Below are 25,462 nucleotides of genomic sequence, written 5' to 3'. Positions count from 1 at the left end.
GTCATTCACTAACATCAAGTTGAACCCAGGAGACATAACCACCACAAAGAAATAGAGAAACTCCAGTATGAATGCTCTGAGACAGTGGAAGACTTTTTCACAAAGCTGAAGATAGCCTAGTCTTCTAGCATTGCTTACTGTAACAGAAGATTCAGCTGCTCAATGTCCTCCAAACGTTTCTACTGAATCACACTTGTCTCACTTGTCTCCCCAGAAATGATATGTTGCTATACACAGGATTGCATATACTGTATGTAACATTTACATTTAATTAGGAACAAACAGAGCAATCTATTTGAAGAAACAGCTTCTATCTGCATTTTTGTCAACATTTTGTTATTGACATACCCTTGTTCTGTTCAATGTTCTCTACCTATATAGTACTCCAAATACCCCCAATTCATGTTGTTAAGTTCAAAAGAATACAAGATAAAAAAAAATAGCTGACACCATTCAAACCAATGAGGGTTCAAAACTTTAAAGCCAATTATCTCAGAATATTTTTTTTGCAGATAGAACCTTATATTCCCAAGCTCTTGAGGTGTTCTTGCTTCCCATACCCATTCCCACTCGCTGCTCATGAGCTTATTAGCAAGCCAATTCATTTGTCAAATCAAAACAGTTTCTGATAGTCCAACAGATTTACACACCTCCAGGTGACAACTACACTCAACTTCCACCATAGTCCTTGGTTTGTACAATAGTGTTGCCAAAGCAACTGAAATTACTTCAGTATACATTTTTCTACCTCTGCACTTTTATCACAAAGTGAACGATTGTTATGACAATATCAGCTTAGCCTCCCCACTTTAACCTGGGAAGATCCAGGAGAGTCCTCCGGGAACCAGAGCTGTGGGGATGAATAGGGCAGCAGCACACTTACTGACGGACAACACGTAGAACGTTGCCTGGTTCCTGGAGGGGAACATCAAGCCATCCAAGATCTGTAGCAGCAATAAGGAGAAAGTGATACATCCCACCCTGAAGGGCGAGCTGCTGTTCTTCTTGCTCTCGGTGTAGAGGAGCGAGTGCACGCCCAGGCCCAGGCCAAACAGGGTGTCCATGTTTCGCAGGAGGCTGGCGAAAGGAGTGGAGTCCATGTGGACCCATTCAGCCCTCACACAGCACTTCTGGGCTTTCTCCAGGGTCCACAGCAGGTCCACACCCAGAGCCTTCAGCAGCACGTAGAAACCCACAGCGAAGGAGAGCAGGAAAACGGTGGTGTAGAATCAAATCGAATCAAATCAAATCAAATGTATTTATATAGCCCTTTGTACATCAGCTGATATCTCAAAGTGCTGTACAGAAACCCAGCCTAAAACCCCAAACAGCAAGCAATGCAGGTGTAGAAGCACGGTGGCTAGGAAAAACTCCCTAGAAAGGCCAAAACCTAGGAAGAAACCTAGAGAGGAACCAGGCTATGTGGGGTGGCCAGTCCTCTTCTGGCTGTGTGGAGATTATAACAGAACATGGCCAAGATGTTCAAATGTTCATAAATGACCAGCATGGTCGAATAATAATAGGGCAGAACAGTTGAAACTGGAGCAGCAGCACGGTCAGGTGGACTGGGGACAGCAAGGAGTCATCATGTCAGGTAGTCCTGGGGCATGGTCCTAGGGCTCAGGTCAGTTGAAACTGGAGCAGCAGCACGGCCAGGTGGACTGGGGACAGCAAGGAGTCATCATGTCAGGTAGTCCTGGGGCATGGTCCTAGGGCTCAGGTCCTCCGAGAGAGAGAAAGAAAGAGGGAAGGAGAGAATTAGAGAACGCACACTTAGATTCACACAGGACACCGAATAGGACAGGAGAAGTACTCCAGATATAACAAACTGACCCTAGCCCCCCGACACATAAACTACTGCAGCATAAATACTGGAGGCTGAGACAGGAGGGGTCAGGAGACACTGTGGCCCCATCCGAGGACACCCCCGAACAGGGCCAAACAGGAAGGATATAACCCCACCCACTTTGCCAAAGCACAACCCCCACACCACTAGAGGGATATCTTCAACCACCAACTTACCATCCTGAGACAAGGCTGAAGTACTTCTTCAGACTGGCTCTGCAGATCCACTGCACTCTGGAGAAGAACTCAGCCACCATGATACCTGCCATGGATAGAGACCAGGGAGTTTGTCATCAAGCTACAAGATCATTCAAATAAGATACAATAACTTTTACACTACACTACATGCTAGGCCTGGTTGCACATTTCACCGGAGTTCCTGGAAAGGATGACAACATGAAAAGAAAATAACCACGCCAGTGCAGTAGCATTCAGGTTAGCAGCACCTGCTGGGTACAAGTGTCTTCATCTTGAAATCTAGACATCTAGAGTCCTGGTTCTCTGACCCGTGATGACCCCACTGATGACGTGGTGGGGAAAGTGGAAAGCCATGTAGACACTGGACATGCACACCAGCAGCTCCACTGTACACAGCAGCATCCACAGCCCCACCTGCAAGAACCTGGAGATGAACAAGACACAAGGCCCTGCTCCAAAACAAGCCCAGACCGTACCTACCCCCTTTTGGGCTTGAGGGCCACATCAGGATTTTGAGATTCAATGGAGTGCCGCACAATTTTTTGTTGTTGTACTGATTTGTTTGTCAAAATCTATTTGAAGGCCAGAAAAAAAGGGGAGTTATTTGCAAATATATAGATCCATGATAGTTTTTCCATACTTTCTATCTAGTTTTAAATGTAATAATCCCCCAGTAACAATTCGTTACTTGCTGAACATATCAAACTTTCTACTGTCTTTTCTGGGATGTCGAAATCAATTCCGAATGATTTGATAGTTTCATTACATCATCCATTAACAGTTAGATTAAAGAAAGAGGTTGACGCAGCGCATTTTTTCCCCCGCGTGCGCTCAAGTAGGCATTCCACTTTCCTCCGGCTTTTATTAAGCAAAGATGAAAATACATACTCGCTCCTGACAGACACAAGCAAAAAACGCATGATATAAATGTTGCATCAGCCTAGGCTACACCTTAACGTTAGAGATCTGACATGCTGTATGGGATGAAAACTAGACCATTGTTCAGTCTAATCAACTGTAGGCTACTAATAAGAGCATATGCATACAGCCTATGTGTGCTGTCCACTTGGTCAGGGTAAACTAATTGGTAACGTTATGTATTTATGGTCCATTTGTGTGTCAGGAGAAAATGTGAATGTGATCAAATGTAGTTTATATTCAAAACTGGGTTGACGAGGCTGTCAATACGTTTTCAATCCAAAATGATTAACTGGATTTAATCAATCAATAGTGATGACAGATGTGAGTTATTTTTTTAGAAGGCCTACAGTTGCATAGAACTGTATGATGCAAACATTCATAAAGCTCAACCCTGTGAGTTCTGTTGTCTATCAGTTGTTGTCTGTGTCTAGGTAGAGGAAATCCCCTTCCTAATCTAGTCTAAATATAATGAATATGAACAAGTTTAAAGTTGCTGCAGTTTAACAAAGTTTTCATCGACCTCAGGGCCAGGAGTTTTTTATAAAAAAAAAATACACCATGTGACTTGATTAGGAAAAACTGGTCTCATCATAGCCCATTTAAAATCTTTTTACAACTGATTAATCACTGTCATACCTTATAGGGTCAAGAGTTTTCCTGGTTAGGTTAACAGATAAGGAAAAACTCCAGGCCCCAGGGTGTAACAATTTCCCCTCGCTCTGGGACCTATGGTGCCACCAGTCTGCTTGCAGTTGTCAGTTATGGTCAGGTATGTGGATGATCAGGGCGTTATTCGGGAATGTTTCTTGGGCTACTTTGATGTCTCAAGTGGGGGAGATGTGAACTCTGTGTTTAACTTCAGGGAGAAACTTGTTCAACCTACAATGGCACAGCTGTAATGGAATGTATCTGCTTTTTGTATTTACAGCTAAGTCCCCTCCTGCTCCCTGATTAAGAGGTGATGACCAGTCTACTCTACTACCATTGTCAACTCTCTCCTGACATGAACTAAAGCCACGTCTCATGTACCCGCTCATCCACTGGCACATTGAATGTTTCCTCTTCAAGCACAGTGAGTACCCCTATCAATGTTCTCTCATTACTGTATTTAGAGTCAATCACATACACAATCACATTATTACACATCAATGATTTTACTCCTTGCTTGGACTAACTCATTCTTCTTTGGTCTTACTGTGTAGTGTGTTGTGTTATTGTTTTTTTTCTTCCCAGACAAGTCCTGTCCTGCACCGAAGTCAAGCCTCCGATCACCTCAACTCATGCCTCATACCCTCATTCAATCACTGCTGTGATCCCTTCCAAACACTGTGTAAGTAGCCCTCTCGTTCCCATTCCGTATATTGTACTATAAATGTCTTTATTAAATGCTTTAGGTGAAAATTATTACTCTTGACGATTTTTGAAACACACTTTGACATCTACGTGGGTCTCCCATCCTCCTCAATTTTCCAAGTCACCTGCCTCCACTGGAATTCACTGTACACTTCCAACTGAATTCCTTTTCCAGATAAGATTATTCTCTATGTATTTACCCTGCTGAATGGCAATCAATACTAAAGTGCAAAGGTTGTTATGGCCCTATGATCATTCATTTATTACATACAGTACTAAGACAATAATGCTTCCACTTCCCAATACTACTATATTCTTGAGGTATGTTGAGTGATACGCATTGCTATACTCTGGCACACATCGGTCTATCTATGACATTGCCGACCTGGTCCAGTTTCACAGGTGATGTGGAATTGTTTTAAGCAGGGGCTGTTTCTGTCCCATAGAAGTGGGTATCATGGACCCACAAATAGTGTCTCTCTCCAAATAGAACCCTGTCATAGAGAGAGGACACCATTCAACTCCTTGAAATGTTACAACTTTGTAATGATTATATAATGACAATGCCAACTCTAAAAAGTGTATTTTTATGAAAAATGTGTATTTTATACGATTTATCTTCAAGACAACGCAAGTTCTCGTTCATGTGTATTTATTCCAAATTTGTAGTAAAAATCCATGACCTACAAAATGACAGAAACCTGATTTAACCCGTTCCTTACCACTTCAGGACCAGGTTGAGCCAGTCCCCGATGGCAGCCACCCAGATGAGCTTGACCCCCACGTCCCTGTGCAGATAGAACCAGCTTGGGAAGAAACAGAAGAATGTGGTATGCAGGTCTGCCACTGTAGAGGCTAAACCATCCCTCATAATGCCCATACTAGGTCTGCAGATGGATGGCCACCTCCACCCTCAGCTGTGGAAAAGATCCACGACTGCAGTGTGGATCCAGATCAGCAACCCAGGGACGGTGCACCAAAGCTGGTAGAGCTCCTCTGGAGCTCCAGGACTGTCTGTTCCCATCAGACTTTATTCAAGGTTAGGGCATTTGTTTGCCTTCAAGTGAACGTTGTAGACAGGCTCCCTGACCTTTAGCCTACAACCCAACATGGAGCTCCTGTTTCCCAAACCGGTAAACAGAAGTTCTCTGCTCTGGAGTGATAAGCTAGCCCCTGAAACAGGATGTCTGTGTGATAGTGGGTGAATGTTTTTCCACTCCAGGACTGTACGTCTCTTGGCAAAGATCGTAGCAAGAACACGTTAAGCAGGCCAATGAAAATTGATTGACCTATTGATTGACCTTTTCATGTCATTACCACTTCAACCACATCCATCGTTATCATGTGAAACGAATGGCACGAAATCAATCAAAAATGCACTGACCTTATGACCTGCTGTAATGATAAGTTAATTTACTATTTCTTTCCAATAAGCTACAGCCTAAGGTGAGTCCTGGCTTGGGGGTTGTCTAATCAGACTTGTCTACAGCACGGTAAGTACCATATCCAGGACCTAGTTTTATTGGTCAGTTATCTTTTCAGCATCTCTGGAGTAAGTCCCACACTATTTAATGATTGATTCCCTTATGTAACTGACAGGTGGGCTAGCCACAGGACACTGACCACAATTTTCACAAAATCATCAGAAATTCATTGTGTAACTGGCAGATTATCTGCAGGTCATTGAGGAATGGGAGGATTTTGCAAATCGTCAACATTTATTTAGCCTTTCATAATATAAAATAAACGTCTTTTGTTTTGCGTTCAAGCCTCAGTTTTGGATGTATTCCTTTTTTCGACAGTGTGCTGGTCTCGATCTCTTCCAGCCTTTCATAATATGACATTTTTTACATTTCTTATTTTTTAAATGTGTTTTTTTGAAACTGGCCAAAAAGGGGGCTTAGTAAGTTGGTACACGTGACTCTTTTAGTTCCTATCTTATCAATTTCATGGTCTTACAATGACAACTTACTCTATTACAAGAAAAACACTGGATTTTGCATTTCAATAGAGAAAAGCAAAAGCAATGCCGTTGTCCACACATCCCCTTGGTTGGCTTGTTTTGCCACAAACTATTGTGTAGGCTATTTGTTAGGTTTTATTGTGAATTCCACTGGTCAATCATAAATGTCGCTTTTTTGTCTCCATGCTGTTTCAGGGTGAGCGACACAGAGACACTGATTGACTTTTGTTTTTACCCCTCCTTTGTACTTGTTTGTATGGTCTCTCCTGTTAGTACTGTACAACCCTCACAAACTCCCCTGTCCTGTTGTGTTTTATTACACATGTGCAAGGTTCAAAGATCAGGTTGTGCATGCCTTTGGGTGGTGGGTCCCTCTGGTATAAAAACAACCAGCAGACTCTTACATAGCTACAGTGCTCTCCTTCTGCAACACATCTCGCGTTGGCTTCCTAGACGGACAGTTCACTAGGGACAGTTGGAAAATGGAGGCAGTCACGGATGCCTTTCAGGGCTATGGGGTGAGCACCACTAATTACCTCCAGACCAACTATAAGGATGCACAGGGTTTGTTCCTGTGGGTGTCCTGGGCTGCTGACCTCAGGAACACCTTCTTCATCTTCTTCCCCCTCTGGTTCCACCTGCGGGAGTCGGTGGGTATCAAACTCATCTGGGTGGCAGTGATCGGAGACTGGCTCAACCTGGTCTTCAAGTGGTGAGTCCAGCTGAGCTTATGTACTTCTGTTATGTACGGTTTGAGTGTGTTATGAAGTCATTATATAGGTACCCTTCAAATAAATGCTTACTGGGATACCAATTTAGAACTTGATCAAATGTGTCCCTTCGGCTACATCTGGACACATTGAAATGTAGGTGTGAATGTCTGTGTGTGTGCACTGTCCCTGTCAATTTAATACAATAAAATGTGATAATTAAATTCCCTGCATTAGTCTAAGTGGCTTGTGCTTTCCTTCCAGGATTCTGTTTGGCGAGAGGCCGTATTGGTGGGTTCATGAAACACCTTACTACAGCAATACCACTGCACCTCACATTGAACAATACCCCATGACCTGTGAGACTGGCCCAGGTAAGAAGCATCACTTTACTTCCATTTATTTTTCCCATAGTGCCTTATGATATGAAATGTATATGCTGCGATTCAGTGAATATAGCCAAAGCTTTATCATTTTCATGATGTTGATAATATTCATGTTTTAGAATCCTCTACAGTATTGTTGGGTTTTCATTTTACTAGTGCTATGATCATGGACTGAACTATGCCTTTCTCTGGTAGGCAGTCCCTCTGGCCACGCTATGGGAGCCGCAAGCATCTACTACACACTGGTCACCTCCATCCTAGCCATCATGCTGACCAAGAAGAAGACGAGAGCTTCCACCAAGGGCATGTAAGTTCCAGAGCATTCAACCCCTCCTTCTCTTGTCCTCAATTATCTTATCCTTGTTTACCATTTTTAGTTCAGTGCTTATCAATGTTCTCTGTGCGGCACCGTAGCTGATGATTTACCATGAAAACTAACTTTAGTTGTCGAAGGGAAGGGGATGTGCCAGAGTGCATTCGAGTCATTTTGTTGTGAAACCGTAGCCAAATTGATATGGGAAATTGATCAAAGAAAGCAACAGTCTATTTAAACTGATTACATGTGCAGTGGTAGAAGCCGTGTCACCTGTAGTGTCACACACGTTTAGTTGTAGTCGAGGTTTCTTGTACACTATTGTAGCAGCCAGACAGATTTCAAAACGCCTATGACGTATTTGCTGACGATTCCTTGCCCTCTCCCCCTTGTCTGGGCAGGTATCTGCGGGGCACTTTGTGGGCATTCTTCTGGGCAGTCCAGGTGTGTGTCTGTCTCTCCAGAGTCTTCATTGCTGCCCACTTCCCCCACCAAGTTGTCTGTGGAGTCATCACAGGTCAGTATGAAGCCCTTATAACAACCCTCATAACTATGGCACAAAATGTGCAGATTGTTCAACTACACGATGCTAATATGACGTCTATTTGATTTCCAGGTATTGTTGTGGCCGAGGCCTTCAACAGAACCCAGTGGATCTACGGAGCCAGTCTGAAGAAGTACTTCTACACCACTGTTTTCCTGCTCTCCTTCGCTGTTGGCTTCTACGTGCTGCTGAAGGCTCTGGGCGTGGACCTGCTGTGGACCCTGGAGAAAGCCCAGAAGTGGTGTGTGAGGGCTGAATGGGTCCACATGGACTCCACTCCCTTCGCCAGCCTCCTGCGCAACATGGGCACCCTGTTTGGCCTGGGCCTGGGCGTGCACTCGCCCCTCTACACCGAGAGCAAGAAGAACAGCAGCACCCCCTTCAGGGTGGGATGTATCGTTACCTCGCTGCTCCTGCTGCACCTCTTTGACTCCTTCAAGCCCCCCACGCACACCGCCGCCCTCTTCTACCTTCTGTCTTTCTGTAAGAGCGCCACTGTCCCCCTGGCAACCGTGAGCATCATCCCCTACTGCATGTCAGGAGCATTGAGCAGCATACAGAGCAAGAAGCATCTGTGAGGTCGTTGACGGCTGACGCACATAGACTTATGTATATGGAGCTCACTCCAGAATTGAACAGTGTTCACTGGTGCTTCAATCCTTAATCATTCCATATATTGACCTTCTTCCCAAATAGCCAAAGAGATGAACAATCTATTGTGGTCTTTGTCTACCATACATCCAGTCAGTCACTGTAAATGTCTTATTTTCCTATATACGCATAGTGTGGACACTGAAATGAAACAACTATCCAGCGTATTACTCAAGAGGCAATTAAGACACTGATTTAATTGTATATAAAAAAAATCTAATTTAGAAGTAGTTCAGTGTGAACTCGGGACCCCAGAAAGTGAATGTTTCCTTGCAGTTGCTTTGACTAAACCTCATTTTGAAAAAAAGATAAAGCAACCTAAAGTCCAGGAGAATGAGCCCAAAACTTTAGTGGCCTGCTTTACAGTGGGTTCTAAGAATGTAATATATAACAACGTTCATATTTGTTTTGTAACTGTGTTTTTCCTGTTAAATATTTTTGGAAATGGTCAGATATTTATAATAAAAACCTTTCAAATACATCCCTTACCATGTGCTATTTATCTAACACTACTAAACATACTGTTAGGTATCAGTTCAGACACATTCTACATTGTTTGTTTCCTGTCATTAATGACACAAATTACTGATAAACCATAAGCAAGTCCACAAAAACTTAGAAAATGCAGCCGTGGTTTAAATGACCATTTTTATATAACTAGGCAAGTCAGTTAAGAACAAATTGTTGTTTTCAATGACAGCCTAGGAAGAGTGGGTTAACTGCCTTATTCAGGGGCAGAATAACAGATTTTTACCTTGTCAGCTCAGGGATTCGATCTAGCAATCTTTCGGTTACTGGCCCAACACTAACCACTAGGCTACCTGCTGCACAATCATGACATGGTTTTCAAACCCCAAAATCAGTAGCTAACAATATGAGCCAAACCAGTTGTCAACTAGAAATGTGAAATATGTTTGTAGGGGTTGATCAATTTTTTTGTTAGGGCAAATCAATTCTGACATTTCAAAGTGTAAATTACAAGGTTTAGAAGCCTTTGTAAAGCTCAAATACACTAAGTTTGCATTCCTGCAACAGGGTGATCAAATGAAGAGCCTACATCTGTATATGGAACCCTGGACTTTGGCCTCACGCTCACTGATTACACAGGTTCACACGTCACACAGCCGTCACTCCCTGCAAATACGTAGAACTGACAGCCCTGGCCGAACCATCAATATTTGACTGGCAAGTTAATTGACAAGGTCGGTCCTTCTTTTGATTATGCAACTGCAGACCAAATGAAAATGACTGTCCAAATGTATATACTTTCCTTTGATTTACTGAAGGTGAAATATACAAAAGAATCAAAAAAAGACTGATAAGCACAGAACAAATACAATTTAAAAGGATAACTTCAAACATTCAAAATTAATGCAATGTTAATCATGAATTACATGAGTGTGCTTCCTTAGTCCAACATGTTAATTTTTACATTTTCCATAACTTGTATTCATGAATATATCTAGTATTCTTATTCATAATATTTACAGCTCCTTGATTTAGACTGTACACTGTGGTCATCTCTGAGGTCAGAATTATCGTTACTTAGCAAAGCACAGGTTGACTTTTACTGAAATTAATATTGTTGTGGATGCAGCTCTGCAGTGGTCACTAGCTGGCACAGCCAAAGCCATAAAATGTTATTTTAACCTTAATGCCTAACCCTTGCCTTAAATTAAGACCATTTTTGTTTTCATTCATTTATACGATATAGTAACAATGTACACTGAGTGTACAAAACATTAGGAACACATGTTCTTCCCATGACAGACTGACCAGGTGATTCGAATCAAATTTGACTTGTCACATAAAAACAAAATACTGCAAAGTTGCCCTAGAGCTAGAAGCACGGCAGCCCCATCTGTCGGTGCCATTTTCAGGTGAAAGCCTTATTGATTTCTCCTGTTAAATCCACTTCAATCAGTGTAGATGAAGAGCAGGAGACAGGTTAAAGAAGTATTTTTAAGCCTTGAGACATGGATTGTGTACGTGTGCCATTCAGAGGATGAATTGACAGGACAAAACGATTTAAGTGCCTTTGAACGGGATATGGTAGTAGGTCCCAACGCAGAGCCTCTTCAGTGGGTCAAGAACTGCAATGCTGCTGGGTTTTTCCACAAGCAACAGTTTCCTGTGTGCATCCACCATCCAAAGGACATCCAGACAACTTGACAACTGTGGGAAGCATTGGAGTCAACATGGGTAGGCATCTCTGTGGAACGCTTTCAACACTTTCAACAATTAATAAAAACAAAAATGAGCTTTTTTGGTCTTAATTTAAGGTTCGGGTTAGTGGTGTGGTTAGGTTTAAAGGCTAGTCTGAGGGCAAAGGGGGGGGGGGGGGGGGGTGCAACTGATTAGGAAGGTGTTCTTAATGTTTTGTACACTCCATGTACACAGTTCCTTGATTTAGACTGCACACCGAGGTCAGAAGTATCATTACTTAGCAAAGCACATGTTGGAATTTATTGTGATGTATTTTGCAGAGTTCTGGAGTGGTCACTAGCAGGCACAGCCACAAAGTCATCAAATCTGATTTTAAACCTAACCACACCACTAACCCGAACCTTAAATTAAGACCAAAAAAGCTCATTTTTGTTTTTATTCATTTTACAATATAGCCTATTTTGACTATGCAGCTGGCCTATCTAGTGGAATAAATGTCAACCTACTAGGAAAGCTGGTCGAGAACTGCAGTGGGTCACCTATGTTGTCTGTATGTAGTTGTGGTCGTCATGTGCTTGAGTTTCCAGTCATCCATTACTGCTCGTTCTTGCAGTGTTCCTGTATTAGGGTCTCCACCTCCCCTCGGCGTGCCATGCTGTTTACTTTGCCCTGGAAGCGCCCGTTCTTCCCAGCCCCTTTGCCCTGGAGCATCTCCAGCACTCTGAAATACAGACACAGCACGAAGTTGTTAAACATTTCAGACAAAGTCTTTGTTTGAGTCTGAAATATTGACTATTTTGTTTATTCTGCAGAATAAGAGACCACTTTACATCAAGTCGAAACTCAAAACATCCAAGCTCCTGAACAGGAGCCAATCAAATGGATTTCCTAATGCCGAGCCCAATCAGTTCTTACCGTGGTCCCAGTTCAGACACTTTCCCACTGGGTCCTGCCAGCAAGAACAGCCCTGGTCCTTTCTCCTCTCCAACAGTCAGGAAAATCAACGTCTCCTACGAGACAAAAAAATAAATAAAAAAGAGGGATAATGGTATTTTAGGTATTCATAACACAACTACTCTTAATTTCATGGTACGTGGTACATGAATCATGGTACAACACTACTTACAGTAAACCTTAGATGCATTTCACTAAAGCATATTAGACACGGAACATAAAGAGTAATAATCTTACCTCAGTGCCTATTTCATTGGCTATGATGCTCATGAACTCGTTGTCACCCTCCTTCCTAAACAGAGAAAAAAGGATCTTGAATATTTTAATAAACTGATGAAAATTGTCAATGACAGACTATCAGCCAAGTCATATCATCTGTCCATCAAAAAATAGAAGTAAAGAAAAATAAGATGTTTTTATTGTTACATACACTGGATAGGTGCAGTGAAATGTGTTGTTATTGCAGTCAGCCATAGAAGCACAGCGACCCTGAAGCAAATGAGTGTCAAGTGCCTTGCACATCGACAGATTTTTCACATTGTTGGCTCGGGAATTCGAACCTTCGGTTACTGGCCCAATGCTCTAACTGCTAGGCTACCTGCCGCACTCTATGTGGAGAGACCCTCACTTGTGTAAGGTAAAGAAGTTGCCCCTCTCTGGGTTGGACTTGAAGTTCTGGGCTATTAGAACAGCCACGTCTCTCAGTAGGCCCAGGTTACTCTGTCAAATGAAAACAGAGTTTGTTTAATGATTAAATTGAAGGCAGAATAGGGGGATTTCAGAGCAACAGAAGGTTTTCAATAGCTCACTTTCTGTAGACCCTTAACAGTCTTCTGGATCTTGTCCACTGTATCAACATGATCATCTGGGCCCGTTCTGTCAAACACAGTCCAATCAAGTGTTAGAGACTTTATTTCTTAACATCTATTGCATTTTTAAATCACTATATATAATTTATAGAACATTAGGTTCTTGCCACATTCAGCATTGCCTCACAGAACTCACTTGAGGAGGGATACCAGTGAGCGTTCTGTACTGTAGCTTTTCTCAGCATACTTCAGGACCCGGTTTCCCACTAGAAATAACAGATTCGTTTTGTTCTTTTTTCCTTTCTCAGTCCCCAGGAGTTTTATGACCTAAAACACAGATTCAAATCTGTCAAAAGTGAGAGGAGCGTTACATCCATAAAGCCATATTAAGCCACATAAAAAATACAAGAGGTGAGCTACATAGTAAACCCATCAGCAAAGTAGGAGGGGAGGCGGTGTGGTTAGGACATAAACATAACCCCATAATGTAAAGGTGACAGTGTTTGAGAGTTGTGTACGGTCTGGAGGTTCCACCTGTAAGTGACTGAGGTTGGACACGTGGGTCCCACAGCACATGTTGACGTCAATGCCCTCGATGTCGATGATCCGGATAGGCCCCGCTGCGTCATCCGGGAGACCGCGACTCCTCACCTAGTAGATATACAACACGACGAGTTAAAATATACAGTAGTCATTCCACACAGCTCATGGGTTAATACGTCACAAGGGAAGTCAACACAGCTTTGGCAAGACTGGAATTTTGGGACAATAAGGTTCTATCTGCGCAAAGCATAGTTCTGAGATATTGAGCATCGAAGTTTTCACATCCCAGAACTGTTTTGTAGTGAATTCTTTCATAAACCATTAAGGTCGTTACCTTAAAATTTTTTTTTTTTTAAAGTACCAAAAGAGTATAAAAATCCTAAAAACATTTTTAGGGGGTTGCAATCGCAGATAGAACGTTATGGCTCTCAAATGTCAATCTGGGTTCAACCATAAGGTCACAGAATGTTTAAATTATTTCAATAAAAACTAGACATTTAATGATTAAATAATGAGAATACCTTTCTGTCTTTCTAAAAGCATCAAATATATTAATTCATGTTCATCACACATTTGTTGAAGCGATAGTTACCGAAAATGACAAATACACTATGTCCAACGGATAACTTGCAACATTGCTAAAGCTTAGCTCGGGATGAGTAAACATATATAATTTTCTGGTCTCTGACACCAAAAGTAAACTATACTTGCTAGTTATCAATAAAATGTGGTAAGTTTGTACATTTTGTGAAATACCCCTTCCATGGAGGTTTTCATATTGACATAGAACAAGAAAAACAGCAATGCCTCTCCCAAGGGTCTTAAGCATGTTTAATGCACCTGTATTTGTTTTTACCATAGAGCTTCTTCCCAAAAAGTGGTGGGAAAAAAGGTGAAGGTGAACCTTCGCCCCAGTCTGAGGTCCTGAGCGCTCTGGAGCAGGTTTTCATTAAGGATCTCGCTGTACTTTGCTCCGTTCATCTTTCCCTCACACCTGACTAGTCTCCCAGTCCCTGCCTCTGAAAAACATCCCCCCAGCATGATGCTGCCACCACACTTCAGTGTAGGGATGGTGCCAGATTTCCTCCCGACGTGACGCTTGGCATTCTGGCCCAAGAGTTCAATCTTTGTTTCAGACCAGAGAATCTTGTTTCTCATGGTCAGAGTCCTTTAGGTGCCTTTTGGCAAACTCCAAGCGGGCTGTCATGTGCCTTTTACTGAAGAGTGGCTTCCGTCTGGCAACCCTACCATAAAAGGCCTGATTGGTGGAGTGCTGCAGAGATGGTTGTCCTTCTGGAAGGTTCTCCCATCTCCACAGAGGAACTCTGGAGCTCTGTCAGAGTGACCACCGGGTTCTTGATCACCTCACTAACCAAGCTCCTTCTCCCCCGATTATTCAGTTTGGCCGGGTGGCCAGCTCCAGGAAGAGTCTTGGTGATTCCAAACCTCTTCCATTTAAGAATGATGGAGGCCACTATTCTTGCAGACCTTCAATGCTGCAAACATTTTTTGGTACCCTTCCACAGATCTGTGGCAACACAATCCTGTATTGACGCTCCACGGACAATTCCTTCAACCTCATTGCTTGGTTTTTGCTGATACAACAACAACAACCTTATCGTGAAATGCTTATTGTGAAATAATAACAATAACGAGACTATATACAGGAGGTACCGGAACAGAGTCAGTGAGCGGGGGTACAGGTTAGTTAAGGTAATTTGTACATGTAGGTAGGGGTGAAGTGACTACGCATAGATTATAAACAACGAGTTGCAGAAGTGGACAAAAGGGGGGTTAATGCAAGTTGTCCAGTGGTGATTTGATTAATATTTCAGCAGCCTTATGGCTTGGGGGTAGAAGCTGTTGAGGAGCCTTTTGGTCCGAGACTTGGTGCTCCGGTACCATTTGCCGTGCGGTAGCAGAGAGAACAGTCTAGGACTTGGATGACTGGAGTCTTTGGCCATTTTTTGGGCCTTCCTCTGACACCGCCTAGTACATAGGTCCTGGATGTCAGGAAGCTTGGCCCCAGTGATGTACTGGGTTGTACACACAACCCTCTGTAGCGCCTTACGGTCAGATGCCGAGTAGTTGCCATACCAGGCGGTGATGCAACCAGTGCTCGACCATGCAACCATGCTCGACTGTGCAGCTGAAGAACCTTTTGAGGATCTGGGGACCCATGCCAAATCTTTTCAGTCTCCTGAGGGGGAAAGGGTTTTGTTGTGCCCTTTTCACAACTGTCATGGTATGGTTGGACCATGATAGTTTGTTGGTGATGTGGACAACAAGTAACTTGAAACTCTCGACCCTCTCCACTTCAGTCCTGTCGATGTTAAATGGGGGCCTGTTCGTCCCTCCTATTCCTGTATTCCACGATGAGCTCCTATGTCTTGCTCACATTGAGGGAGAGGTTGTTGTCGTCTCTGACCACCTCCCTATAGGCTCTCATTGTCGGTGATCAGGCCTACCACTGTTGTGGTCACTGTCTTTTTTTGAGGTCACTGTCTTTTCAATAGGTTTTCATGGGGAATCCAGAACTCTAAATCGACTTTCCTGCAGTTCCTACCGCTTCCACTGGATGTCATCAGTTTGTAGAAATTGGTTGAGGTTTTTCCTTTGTGTAATGAAGAAGTACCATAGCTCAGAACAAGAGTCACTTCATGTGTACCTTTTGATAGAGGCGCGTAACCAGAAAAGTAGGGTCAGTTTGTTTTGCTCCTGTATTGAACACAGATCATCCCGTCTTCAATTTGATCGATTATATACGTTTAGAAATACAAAAAGTTGTATTACAAAAGTAGTTTGAAATGTTCTGGCAAAGTTTACAGGTAACTTTTAAGACATTTTGTAGCGACGTTGCGTAAGTTGGAAGCAGTGTTTTTCTGGATCAAACGCGCTAAATAAATTGACATTATGGATATATATCGACGGAATTAATCGAACAAAAGGACCATTTGTGATGTTTATGGGACATATAGGAGTGCCAACAAAAGAAGCTAGTCAAAGGTAAGGCATGATTTATATTTTATTTCTGCGTTTTGTGTCGCGCCTGCAGAGTTGAAATATGCTACTCTCTCATTGTTTACGGTTGTGCTATCATCAGATAAGCATAAGATGCTATTTTGCCGAAAATACTTTTTGAAATCTGACATGTTGGCTGGATTCACAACGAGTGTAGCTTTCATTTGCTATCTTGCATGTGTAATTTAATGAAAGTTAGATTTTTATAGAAATGTATTTGAATTTGGCGCTCTGCATTTTCCCTGGCTATTGGCCATGTGGGACGCAAGCGTCCCGCCTACCACAGAGGTTTTTTTTGTAAAAGGTTTTGTTCACATCGGCTACTGAGAGCATTATCACACAGACATCCAGAACAGCTGGTGCTCTCATGCATGATTCAGTGTTGCTTCCCTCAAAGAGAGCATAAAAGGCATTTAGCTCATCTGGTAGGCTCGCGTCACTGGGCAGCTCGCGGCTGGGTTTCCCTTTGTAGTCCGTAATCGTTTTCAAACCCTGTCACATTCGACGAGTGTCAGAGCCGGTGTAGTATGATTCAATATTAATCCTGTATTGATGCTTTGGTTGTTTGATGGTGGGTCTGAGGGCATAGCAGGATTTCTTATAAGCGTCCGGATTAGTCTCCCGCTCCTTGAAAGTGGCAGCTCTAGCCATTAGCTCGATGCGGATGTTGCCTGTAATCCATGGCTTGTAGTTGGGATATGTACGTACGGTCACTGTGGGGACGACGTCGTCGATACACTTATTGATGAAGCCGATGACTGAGGTGGTGTACTCCTCAATGCTATTGGATGAATCACAGAAAATATTCCCGTCTGTGCTAGCAAAACTATCCTGTAGTGTAGCATCCACGTAATCTGACTGCTTCCGTATTGAGCGCGTCACTGGTACTTCCTGCTTCAGTTTTTAATTGTAAGCAGAGATCAGAAGGATAGGATTATGGTCAGATTTGCCAAATGGAGGTCAGGGGAGAGCTTTGTATGCATCTCTGTGTGTGGAATAAAGGTGGTCTAGGATTTCTTTCCCTCTGGTTTGATATGCATTGTCAACTGTGGGCCCTTATACAGACAGGTGTGTGCCTTTCCAAATCATGTCCAATCAATTAAATTTACCACAGGTGGAATCCAAGTTGTAGAAACATCAAGGATGTTCAATGAAAACAGGATGCACCGGAGCTGAATTTAGAGTCTCCTAGCAAAGGGTCTGAATACTTATATAAATAAGGTATCTGTTTTTTCTTTTTAATACATTTGCAAACATTTCTAAAAACCTGTTTTCACTTTGTCATTATGGGGTATTGTGGGTAGATTGAAGAGGGGGAAAAAACGATTTAATCCATTTTAGAATAAGGCTGTAACGTAACAAAATGTGGAAAAAGTCAAGGGGTCTGAATACTTTCCGAATGCACTGTATAGTTTTGAAATAAGTATGTTTCAAGTCCCAGATCTCAGAACTGTTTTGTGATGTCTTGGTCTTTCATGATTCAATAAGTATATCACCTTACATACATTATTTTGATTGACAACCCAGCATTGTGTGATTGGAACAGATAGAACCTCATAGCACCAAGTTAAAAGGTGTTTGGGCAGATAGAACCTTGATGTTTTTTTCATCGTAATCCCCCCCCCCCCCCAAAAAAAAAAATCTGACATACACTACATGACCAAATGTATGTAGACGCCTGCTCGAACATCTCATTCCAAAATCATGAGCATTAATATTGAGTTGGTCCCCCTTTGCTGCAGTAACAGCCTCCACTCTTCTGGGAAGGCTCTCCACCAGATGTTGAAACATTGCTTCCAGTAAGCCACAAAAGCATTCGTGAGGTTGGGTAGTGATGTTGGGCAATTAGGCCTGGATCGCAGTCGGCATTCCAATTCATCCCAAAGGTGTTCAATGGGGTTGAGGTCAGGGCTCTGTGCAGGCCAGTCAAGTTCTTCCACACCAATCTTGACAAACCATTTCTGTATGGACCTCGCTTTGTGCACGGGGGCATTGCCATTAGGATTCCACCTTTCCCAAACTGTGCCACAAAGTTGGAAGCACATAATTGTTTAGAATGTCATTGTATGCTGTAGTGTTAAGATTTCCCTAAGGGAAACTAAGGGGCCAGCTTTAGCAGGGCAGAAATTTGAGGAACTGACTTGTTAGAAAGGTGGAATCCTATGACGGTGCCACGCTGAAAGTCACTGAGCTCTTCTATAAGGCCAGTCTACTGCCAATTTTTGTCTATGGAAATTGCATGACTGTGTGCTCTATTTTTACACGTCAACAACGGGTGTGGCTGAAATAGAAGAATCCACTAATTTGAAGGGGTGTCCACATACTTTTTTATATATAGTGTACCTCACATGTAAAGGACCACCTGTAGAGCAACTACGCAATAACACATTTTTACCAAAATGTCAGATAGAAACGTATAGTCCCAAAAGCGACGTGAAATATGGAGAAATTGTGCATAGTGACATAGCTGCCTGTATTGTATTATACTGACAACCTTTTCTCTGGTGCATTTTTTTGTGTTTTCTCAATATGAATGATGCCCACCTGTTCCAATGCAGGGTCATCTAAGGAGAGGACCTGAACAGCGACGGGAACATGAGCACGTATCTTCTCATTGACTGCTGCCTCGAGGGCCTCCATCTGGGCAGGCTTCATAGAGGGAGTGTCCAGCTCTATGGTGCTGCGCTGACGCCCCAACTCCCTGGAACATGCCAATTCAAGAGAAAGATTGATGCAAAAATGCTAACTTCAATTAATGGTCATGTTAAAAATGAAATTATGTAGCAAGTGCCTACAAGTGCAGGCACTGAAATCAATGCATGTTTACCAGGATGTGGTCTTGTACCCAAACATGGATTCTGCAATAGCTGTGATTAGATGTTGCCCTAAGGACCAAGTAAAAACAAGTCAGGATTTATGCAACTGTACCTTCAAGTAGACTATACTGAACGCACCGCTTAATCGTACTGCATAAATACATGTCACTGTTTCTGAGAAGCTGAATTGTACAGTTTTGCACTGCACATATGGTAAATCCTGTCTGTGCTCTTACCTGAGTGTTGCTGCATGTGGTCAAACCTCCGCTCCCAGTCCACCTTCAGCTGCACCTCCTGGCCCACCTCTAGAGCAGAACTCACAAAGTGCACAGCCTCAGCTCCCTGCCTCGTCACCCGCAGCACCGGCACATCTCCAATCAGCCCGTGGTCATCTGGCTAGTGATCGAAGATACTAGTTGTAAGCCTGTGTCCTACCACTTACAGCACACCACAACACCCCATCCTTATCTCACCAGAAAGAGGGGTAGTTCAGTGAACATTTGGACTTTCCTGTACTTACCTGACCACCTCCCTCAGGAAACAATATGGTGTCTTGGAGCTTGACATTGAAGCCTTTAACGGTTTCTTTCTTGCCATTGATTTCTTGTTTCATTTCACCAGGTGAGCAAGCCACCACTGAGGTGACAAACTGCAGAGAGGAAGACAATTTGCAACATTATGATGACAGTCAGTTGAAAACACCTAATTTATGCCAAGGAAAAATGTACCCAGTCAGTGACTCTGGCATTTGGAAACACATTTAGCTTGAACAACAGCTGGTAGTAGCACAGACAGAAGGAGCTTGTTACCAGTATATTTGGTAGCACAGATATCTTGGTTTAATTCAGTATCTTTGGAAGTAGCTATTTCATACATCAAAAGAGAGCAATGAAAGAAACAGCGGCTGTTCGGGCTTGAAAACAGGACTACATTAAATTTCATGAAGCAGAAAAATGTGCGTTAGGATCATAAACAAACAGACACATGTCAGTTAAATCTGGTCTATGCCAGCTAGCTAGCTGTTAGCTAGACCTTACAGTGAAACGCTTACTAACAGGCCCTTAACTCTATTTCTTGAACTGCATTGTTGGTTAAGAAAATATTTACTAAATAAACTCAAGTAAAAAACAAAACAAGTAACAATATATTTACATAACAATAACGAAGCTATATACAGGGGTCACCGGTACAGAGTGAATGTGCGGGGTACAGGTTAGTCGCGGTAATTTGTAAAGTGACTATGCATAGATAATAAACAGCAAGTAGCGGCAGTGTAAAAACAGGGGGGGGGGGGGGGGGGGGGGGGGGGGTCACTGTAAATAGTCCGGGTGACCCTTCAGTTGTTTAGCAGTCTTATGGCTTGGGGGCAGAAGCTGTTAAGGAGCCTTTTGTTCCTAGACTTTGCGCTCCGGCACCACTTGCCATGCGGTAGCAGAGAGAACAGTCTATGACTTGGGTGACTGGAGTCTTTGGCCATTTTTTGGGCCTTCCTCTGACACCACCAAGTACATAGGTCATGGATATCAGGAAGCTTGGCCCCAGTGATGTACTGGGCCATACGCACGACCCTCTGTAGCGCCTTACAGTCAGATGCCAAGCAGTTGCTCTCAATTGTGCAGCTGTAGAACCTTTTAACGATCTGGGGACACATGCCAAATCTTTTCAGTCTCCTGAGGGGGAAAAGGTGTTGTCGTGCCCTCTTCACAACTGTCTTGGTGTGTTTGGACCATGATAGTTCGTTGGCGATGTTGACACCAAGGAACTTGGAACTCTCAACCCGCTCCACTTCAGTCCTGTCGATGTTAATGGGGGCCTGCTCGGCCCTCCTTTTCCTGTATTCCACGATGAGCTCCTTTGTCTTGCTCACATTGAGAGGTTGTTGTCCTGGCACCACACTGCCAGGTCTCTGACCACCTCCCTATAGGCTGTCTCATCATTATCGATGATCAGGCCTACGACTGTTGTGTCATCAGCAAACTTAATGAAGTTGTAGTCGTGCTTGGCCACACAGCTGTTGGTGAACAAGGAGTACAGGAGGGGACTAAGCACGCACCCCTGAGGGGTCCCAGTGTTGAGGATCAGCGTTGCAGATGTGTTGTTGCCTACCCTTACCACCTGGGGGCGGCCCGTCAGGAAGTCCAGGATCAGGATGCAGAGGGGGGGGGGGGGGGGGGGGGTTTAGTCCCAGGGTCCTTAGCTTAGTGATGAACTTGGTGGGAACCATGGTGTTGAACGCTGAAGGGCAGTGTGGAGCGCAATTGAGATTGCGTCATCTGTGGCTCTGTTGGGGCGGTGTGCGAATTGGAGTGGGTCTATGTCCTGGTAATTCATCTGGCCCCGCGGCTTTGTGAATGTTGACCTGTTTAAAAGGTCTTGTGCGCCACCCTATGGGACTTCCAATTACGGCCGGTTATGATACAGCCTTGAATTGAACCTGGGTCTGTAGTGCCACCTCTGGCGCTGCCTTAGACCACTGCGCCACTCGGGAGCCTGAGTAGATGAGAACTCTCTTGGTAGATAGTGTGGTCTACAGCTTATCATGAGGTATTCTACCTCAGGCGAGCAAAACCTTGAGACTTCTTTAATATTGGACATCACGCACCAGCAGTTATTGACAAATAGACACACACCCCTCCCCTCGTCTTACCAGAAGTAGCTGCTCGGTCCTGCCGAAACACAAGAGAAACAAGCCAGCTCTATATTCTCCATGTCGTCGTTTAGCCAAGTGTTGGTGAAACATAAGGTATTTAAGCAGTAAGGCCCGAGGGGGTGGTATATGGCCAATATACCACAGCAAAGGGATGTTCTTAAGCACGACACAACGTGGAGTGCTGGACACAGCCCTTAGCAGTGGTATATTGGTCATATATCACTAACCCCAGAGGTGCCCTATTGCTATTATAAACTGGTTACCAACGTAATTAGAGGAGTAAAAATACATGTTTTGTCATACCCTTGGTATATGGTCTAATATGCCACGGCTGTCAGCCAATGAGCAATCAGGGCTCAAACCACCCAGTTTATAATACAGTTATTAATGTCCGTTGGTAGGTCAGTCAAATCGTAGGTCGTACAGTTTGTTTTCCAATGATTGCATGTTGGCCAATAATACGAGGGTAGTGGTGGTTTATCTACTTGTTGGGGGCATTTTTACAAGGCACCCCGCACTCCTCCCCGCCTTTTCTTCAAGCTGATGATGGGGATTTGGGCCTTGTCTAGACAAATCAGTATATCCTTCCTGACTCATTAAAGAAAAAAAATATTCGTCCAGTTCGTGGTGAGTAATTGGTGTTATGATGTCCAGGGGCTCTTTTCAGTCATAAGAGACGGTAACAGCCACATTACGTACAAAATGAGTCACAAACAATGCGAAAAAAACAAATAGCAGAGTTGGTTAGGAGCCCGTAAACCGGCAGCGGTCCCCCATTATTGTGTGACTAACGTGCTTTTTGACTGACATTTCATCATGGCATTGGAAGACTATATATAGTGTAAACAATATTTCACTCTGCCTGTCAACTACTAACGTTATCTAACTAAAGTAGGCTACACACACAAAGAGATTACAAGTTACTGTAGGAACGTTAACTAGCTAGCTGTAACCAGCTAACAGTAGCAAGCTCCCGATTGTACCTGCTCTTTTAAAAAAAGCACATGGTAGACAAATGTTACTCTCTCTCCCTCATACCTCTTGCATGTAACAGTCCCTTTGACACTGAAACGCCATTGAAATAAATGTAAATAAATATAATGTAATAAATCCACGGTACACTATGCAGAAGCTCACTAGCCAGAACTTAATGAAATCACAAGTTGAACGGTGCAGCCCAATATGGCGACCCGACTGGAGTATGTGCAGCGATATTAGAGAAAGGAAGAGATAGGAATCCCTTTAGGCAATCAATGGAGGACCTTATAAGGCCCCACACAGCAATGTCCACAAAAAGCGTTCACGTTGTCATGCTGCGTCACGTGGTTGCTATTTGGTGTTACAGATAAATGAGTCAACTTGCATCTCGGAAAATAGTGAGATTTGTAATTTGTAAAAAAGATTGTTTATGCGAATGTTGTTTTTTTGAGCTAGCGCCCATTCACTCCTTGAAGGAGAGCTCTCCTTGTCTCAATATACCAGAATGCACCGCGAGGCCCTTTGACGACGCATAGTCAACGTACACAATGGGCGTTAATACGATCTCAATTGAGTTTCCCCATCTCCTCAAATGTGTCTCTAGTATCAGTGAGTGGGTGTGTTGAAAGGAGTGGATCAAGCTAAATGGGTAGATTTTTTGTCATTCAATATCATTTGTCGTCGCTGATTGAGCTACACCACGAGACGATAAATCTGCGACCAGTGCACTGGTATTGTATCGATGTGTCTGAAAGTAGGCATTGCAAAATAAGTGAGTGGCTCACCAGCGATGGGTTTAAAACATTCGTGGATGGATAAACAGCGACGGGTGTAACATCAGCGCTCTGTTATTGGTTGGCCCGGCCAGAGCCAGGTGCACCGCGGGACAGTTTAATGTTTACATAGCAGTTTAAGAGAAATAACGTGGCAGGTAAGGATAATTCATGTAGAAGGTTAGGATAATTAACGTGGCAAGTTAGGAGAATGGCTTAGCGAAAATGCGATAGTTGTCAACAATATCAGGGTGACAGTCACAGTAAACACGCACATACAACTCATGAAGCAACAGTACACCCATTACCAATAATTTTAATAAAAAATAAACAACCGTCAGTTTTACAACTGTAAATGTACAATTACGAAAACAGAAGTCCAACCTCTCGCGGGAAGTTAGCATGAGGTAGTTGCTTGGTTAGAAACTGAAGAAAAAAAACACAGCTCAATCAAAACCGTCTAACCAGCAGTGCTTTCGACACCCACTGCTTTCCACAAGCCCCAATAGTACACAACTGCAGCCTGCAATTCGGGGCGTTCCTCCCTCTAGCATCCCAGTAGTTATTTTATGAACACCCCCTCCCCTCGAGCACCACATCATGCTTGTGTGACACTTTGGGATGTGGGTCAAAAGGGAAATAAAAGTATTTTGAGTTTTTTCGACCCTGCCTACAGAAGACCTCCTTGCTAGCTAGCAGGAGTGATAGACGGTGTCCTTCACTCCTGCCTGCCCTCACCGTTATTAGAATAACTGCAGATAAAAAGTGAATGAAAGGTGTGAATGAAGGACTACGGTCGCCCCCACCTCACTCATGCTAGGTAGCTAACTATCTAGCTTGCTAGTTAGTGCCACTGTGTGCTAGTTAGTTAGCTAGCACACGGGGTTGCTCCCGCCTGCTGCATACTGGAGAAACCCATTGCCGACAGGCACGGTCTACCGGTAGTCCCGCCTCCCACTAGCACAGCAGGCGGGAGGCTGGGACAACACTGTGTACTTGTTAGTGTAACAGTATAGCTTCCGTCCCTCTCCTCACCCCTACCTAGCTCGAACCAGGGTTCCTCTGCACACATAGACAACAGTCACCCTTGAAGCATCGTTACCCATCACTCCACAAAAGCTGCAGCCCTTGCAGAGCAAGGGAAACAACTACTTCAAGGTCTCAGAGCAAGTGACATCACTGATTGACACTCTATAAGTGCGCACCCCGCTAACTAGCTAGCCATTTCACACCGGTTACACTCACCCCCTTTTGACTTCCTCCTTTTCTGCAGCAACCAGTGATACAGGTCAACAGCATCAATGTAACAGTTTTTCTTCCGTTCCTCTCCTCACCCCTACCTGGCTTCGAACCAGGGACCCTCTGAACACATCGACAACAGTCACACTTGAAGCATCGTTACCTATCGCTCCACAAAATCTGCAAGGGAAACAACTACTTCAAGGTCTCAGAGCGAGTGACATCACTGATTGAAATGCTATTAGCGCACACCCCGCTAACTAGCTAGCCATTTCACACCGGTTACACTAGCTTGATAGTTAGTGACACCATGTGCTAGCTAGCACACAGTGTCACCCCTGTCTGCTGTGTACCGGAGTCCTCCTTAGGACTAGCTGGCTAAGCTAGCACACAGTGTCCTTCACTCCTGCCTGCCGAACACCTGCCCTTAGCATCATTAACAGAAAACAGTTTCCGACAGGCCACAGTCTAACGGTGTATGGCTAGCTACCGTTGTGGCCCCGCCCATTAACGTCCCCTACTGTACTGGACCGTCCCCGCTTCCCGCTTGGCCTATCTTATACATTTATCAAAATAAGTATGAAGAGAGGTTGCTGCAGGTGCAGGAATGCCCACATGCAAGAACGCCC

At 43.7% G+C, this 25,462-nt stretch overlaps 3 protein-coding genes across 4 annotated transcripts; 1 reads left to right on the top strand and 2 right to left on the bottom strand.

The window, feature by feature from the left end:
* Positions 1-684: 684 nt before the first annotated feature.
* LOC139368046 (glucose-6-phosphatase catalytic subunit 1-like) lies at positions 685-1,208 on the bottom strand. Its single transcript, XM_071106579.1, has one exon. It carries the CDS (start codon positions 1,098-1,100, stop codon positions 810-812), a length of 291 nt encoding a protein of 96 aa, XP_070962680.1. The 5' UTR covers positions 1,101-1,208; the 3' UTR covers positions 685-809.
* Positions 1,209-5,047: 3,839 nt separating this feature from the next.
* Positions 5,048-9,370, top strand: LOC139368045 (glucose-6-phosphatase catalytic subunit 1-like). Its single transcript, XM_071106578.1, has 5 exons — positions 5,048-6,992; positions 7,255-7,364; positions 7,572-7,683; positions 8,091-8,206; positions 8,306-9,370. Exons 1-5 carry the CDS (start codon positions 6,763-6,765, stop codon positions 8,809-8,811), a joined length of 1,074 nt encoding a protein of 357 aa, XP_070962679.1. The 5' UTR covers positions 5,048-6,762; the 3' UTR covers positions 8,812-9,370.
* Positions 9,371-10,141: 771 nt separating this feature from the next.
* LOC139368043 (alanyl-tRNA synthetase domain containing 1) lies at positions 10,142-23,315 on the bottom strand. 2 transcript variants are annotated; one of them, XM_071106576.1, is made up of 13 exons: positions 22,882-23,315; positions 19,714-19,842; positions 19,430-19,589; positions 19,205-19,262; positions 18,922-19,078; positions 13,348-13,464; positions 13,010-13,140; positions 12,814-12,880; positions 12,633-12,724; positions 12,242-12,296; positions 11,966-12,060; positions 11,557-11,771; positions 10,142-11,059 (listed from the first exon to the last, which is right to left on the bottom strand). In XM_071106576.1, the coding sequence occupies exons 1-12, from the start codon at positions 22,918-22,920 to the stop codon at positions 11,645-11,647; spliced, it is 1,227 nt and encodes a 408-aa protein (XP_070962677.1). In that variant the 5' UTR covers positions 22,921-23,315; the 3' UTR covers positions 10,142-11,059; positions 11,557-11,644. The 2 variants fall into 2 exon arrangements, with proteins under 2 accessions (XP_070962677.1, XP_070962678.1); XM_071106577.1 differs by having other exon boundaries at positions 11,590-11,771; positions 22,882-23,044.
* Positions 23,316-25,462: the final 2,147 nt, after the last annotated feature.

The sequence above is a fragment of the Oncorhynchus clarkii genome, chromosome 16 (assembly GCF_045791955.1).
Source record: "Oncorhynchus clarkii lewisi isolate Uvic-CL-2024 chromosome 16, UVic_Ocla_1.0, whole genome shotgun sequence".
NCBI classification, from domain to species: Eukaryota; Metazoa; Chordata; class Actinopteri; order Salmoniformes; family Salmonidae; genus Oncorhynchus; species Oncorhynchus clarkii.
Note: the sequence above shows the minus strand (reverse complement) of the source record. Positions and strands in the feature narration are given on the sequence as shown.

Coding starts and splice junctions, on each gene's coding strand:
- LOC139368046 (XM_071106579.1), bottom strand. CDS start 1,100: ATGGACTCCACTCCTTTCGCCAGCCTCCTGCGAAACATGGACACCCTG.
- LOC139368045 (XM_071106578.1), top strand. CDS start 6,763: ATGGAGGCAGTCACGGATGCCTTTCAGGGCTATGGGGTGAGCACCACT. Junction 6,993..7,254: donor CTCAACCTGGTCTTCAAGTG/GTGAGTCCAGCT, acceptor CTTTCCTTCCAG/GATTCTGTTTGGCGAGAGGC. Junction 7,684..8,090: donor AGAGCTTCCACCAAGGGCAT/GTAAGTTCCAGA, acceptor TTGTCTGGGCAG/GTATCTGCGGGGCACTTTGT.
- LOC139368043 (XM_071106576.1), bottom strand. CDS start 22,920: ATGGCGTTTCAGTGTCAAAGGGACTGTTACATGCAAGAG. Junction 19,263..19,429: donor CCACATGCAGCAACACTCAG/GTAAGAGCACAG, acceptor CTTGGTCCTTAG/GGCAACATCTAATCACAGCT. Junction 12,061..12,241: donor CCAATGAAATAGGCACTGAG/GTAAGATTATTA, acceptor TTTGTCTCGTAG/GAGACGTTGATTTTCCTGAC.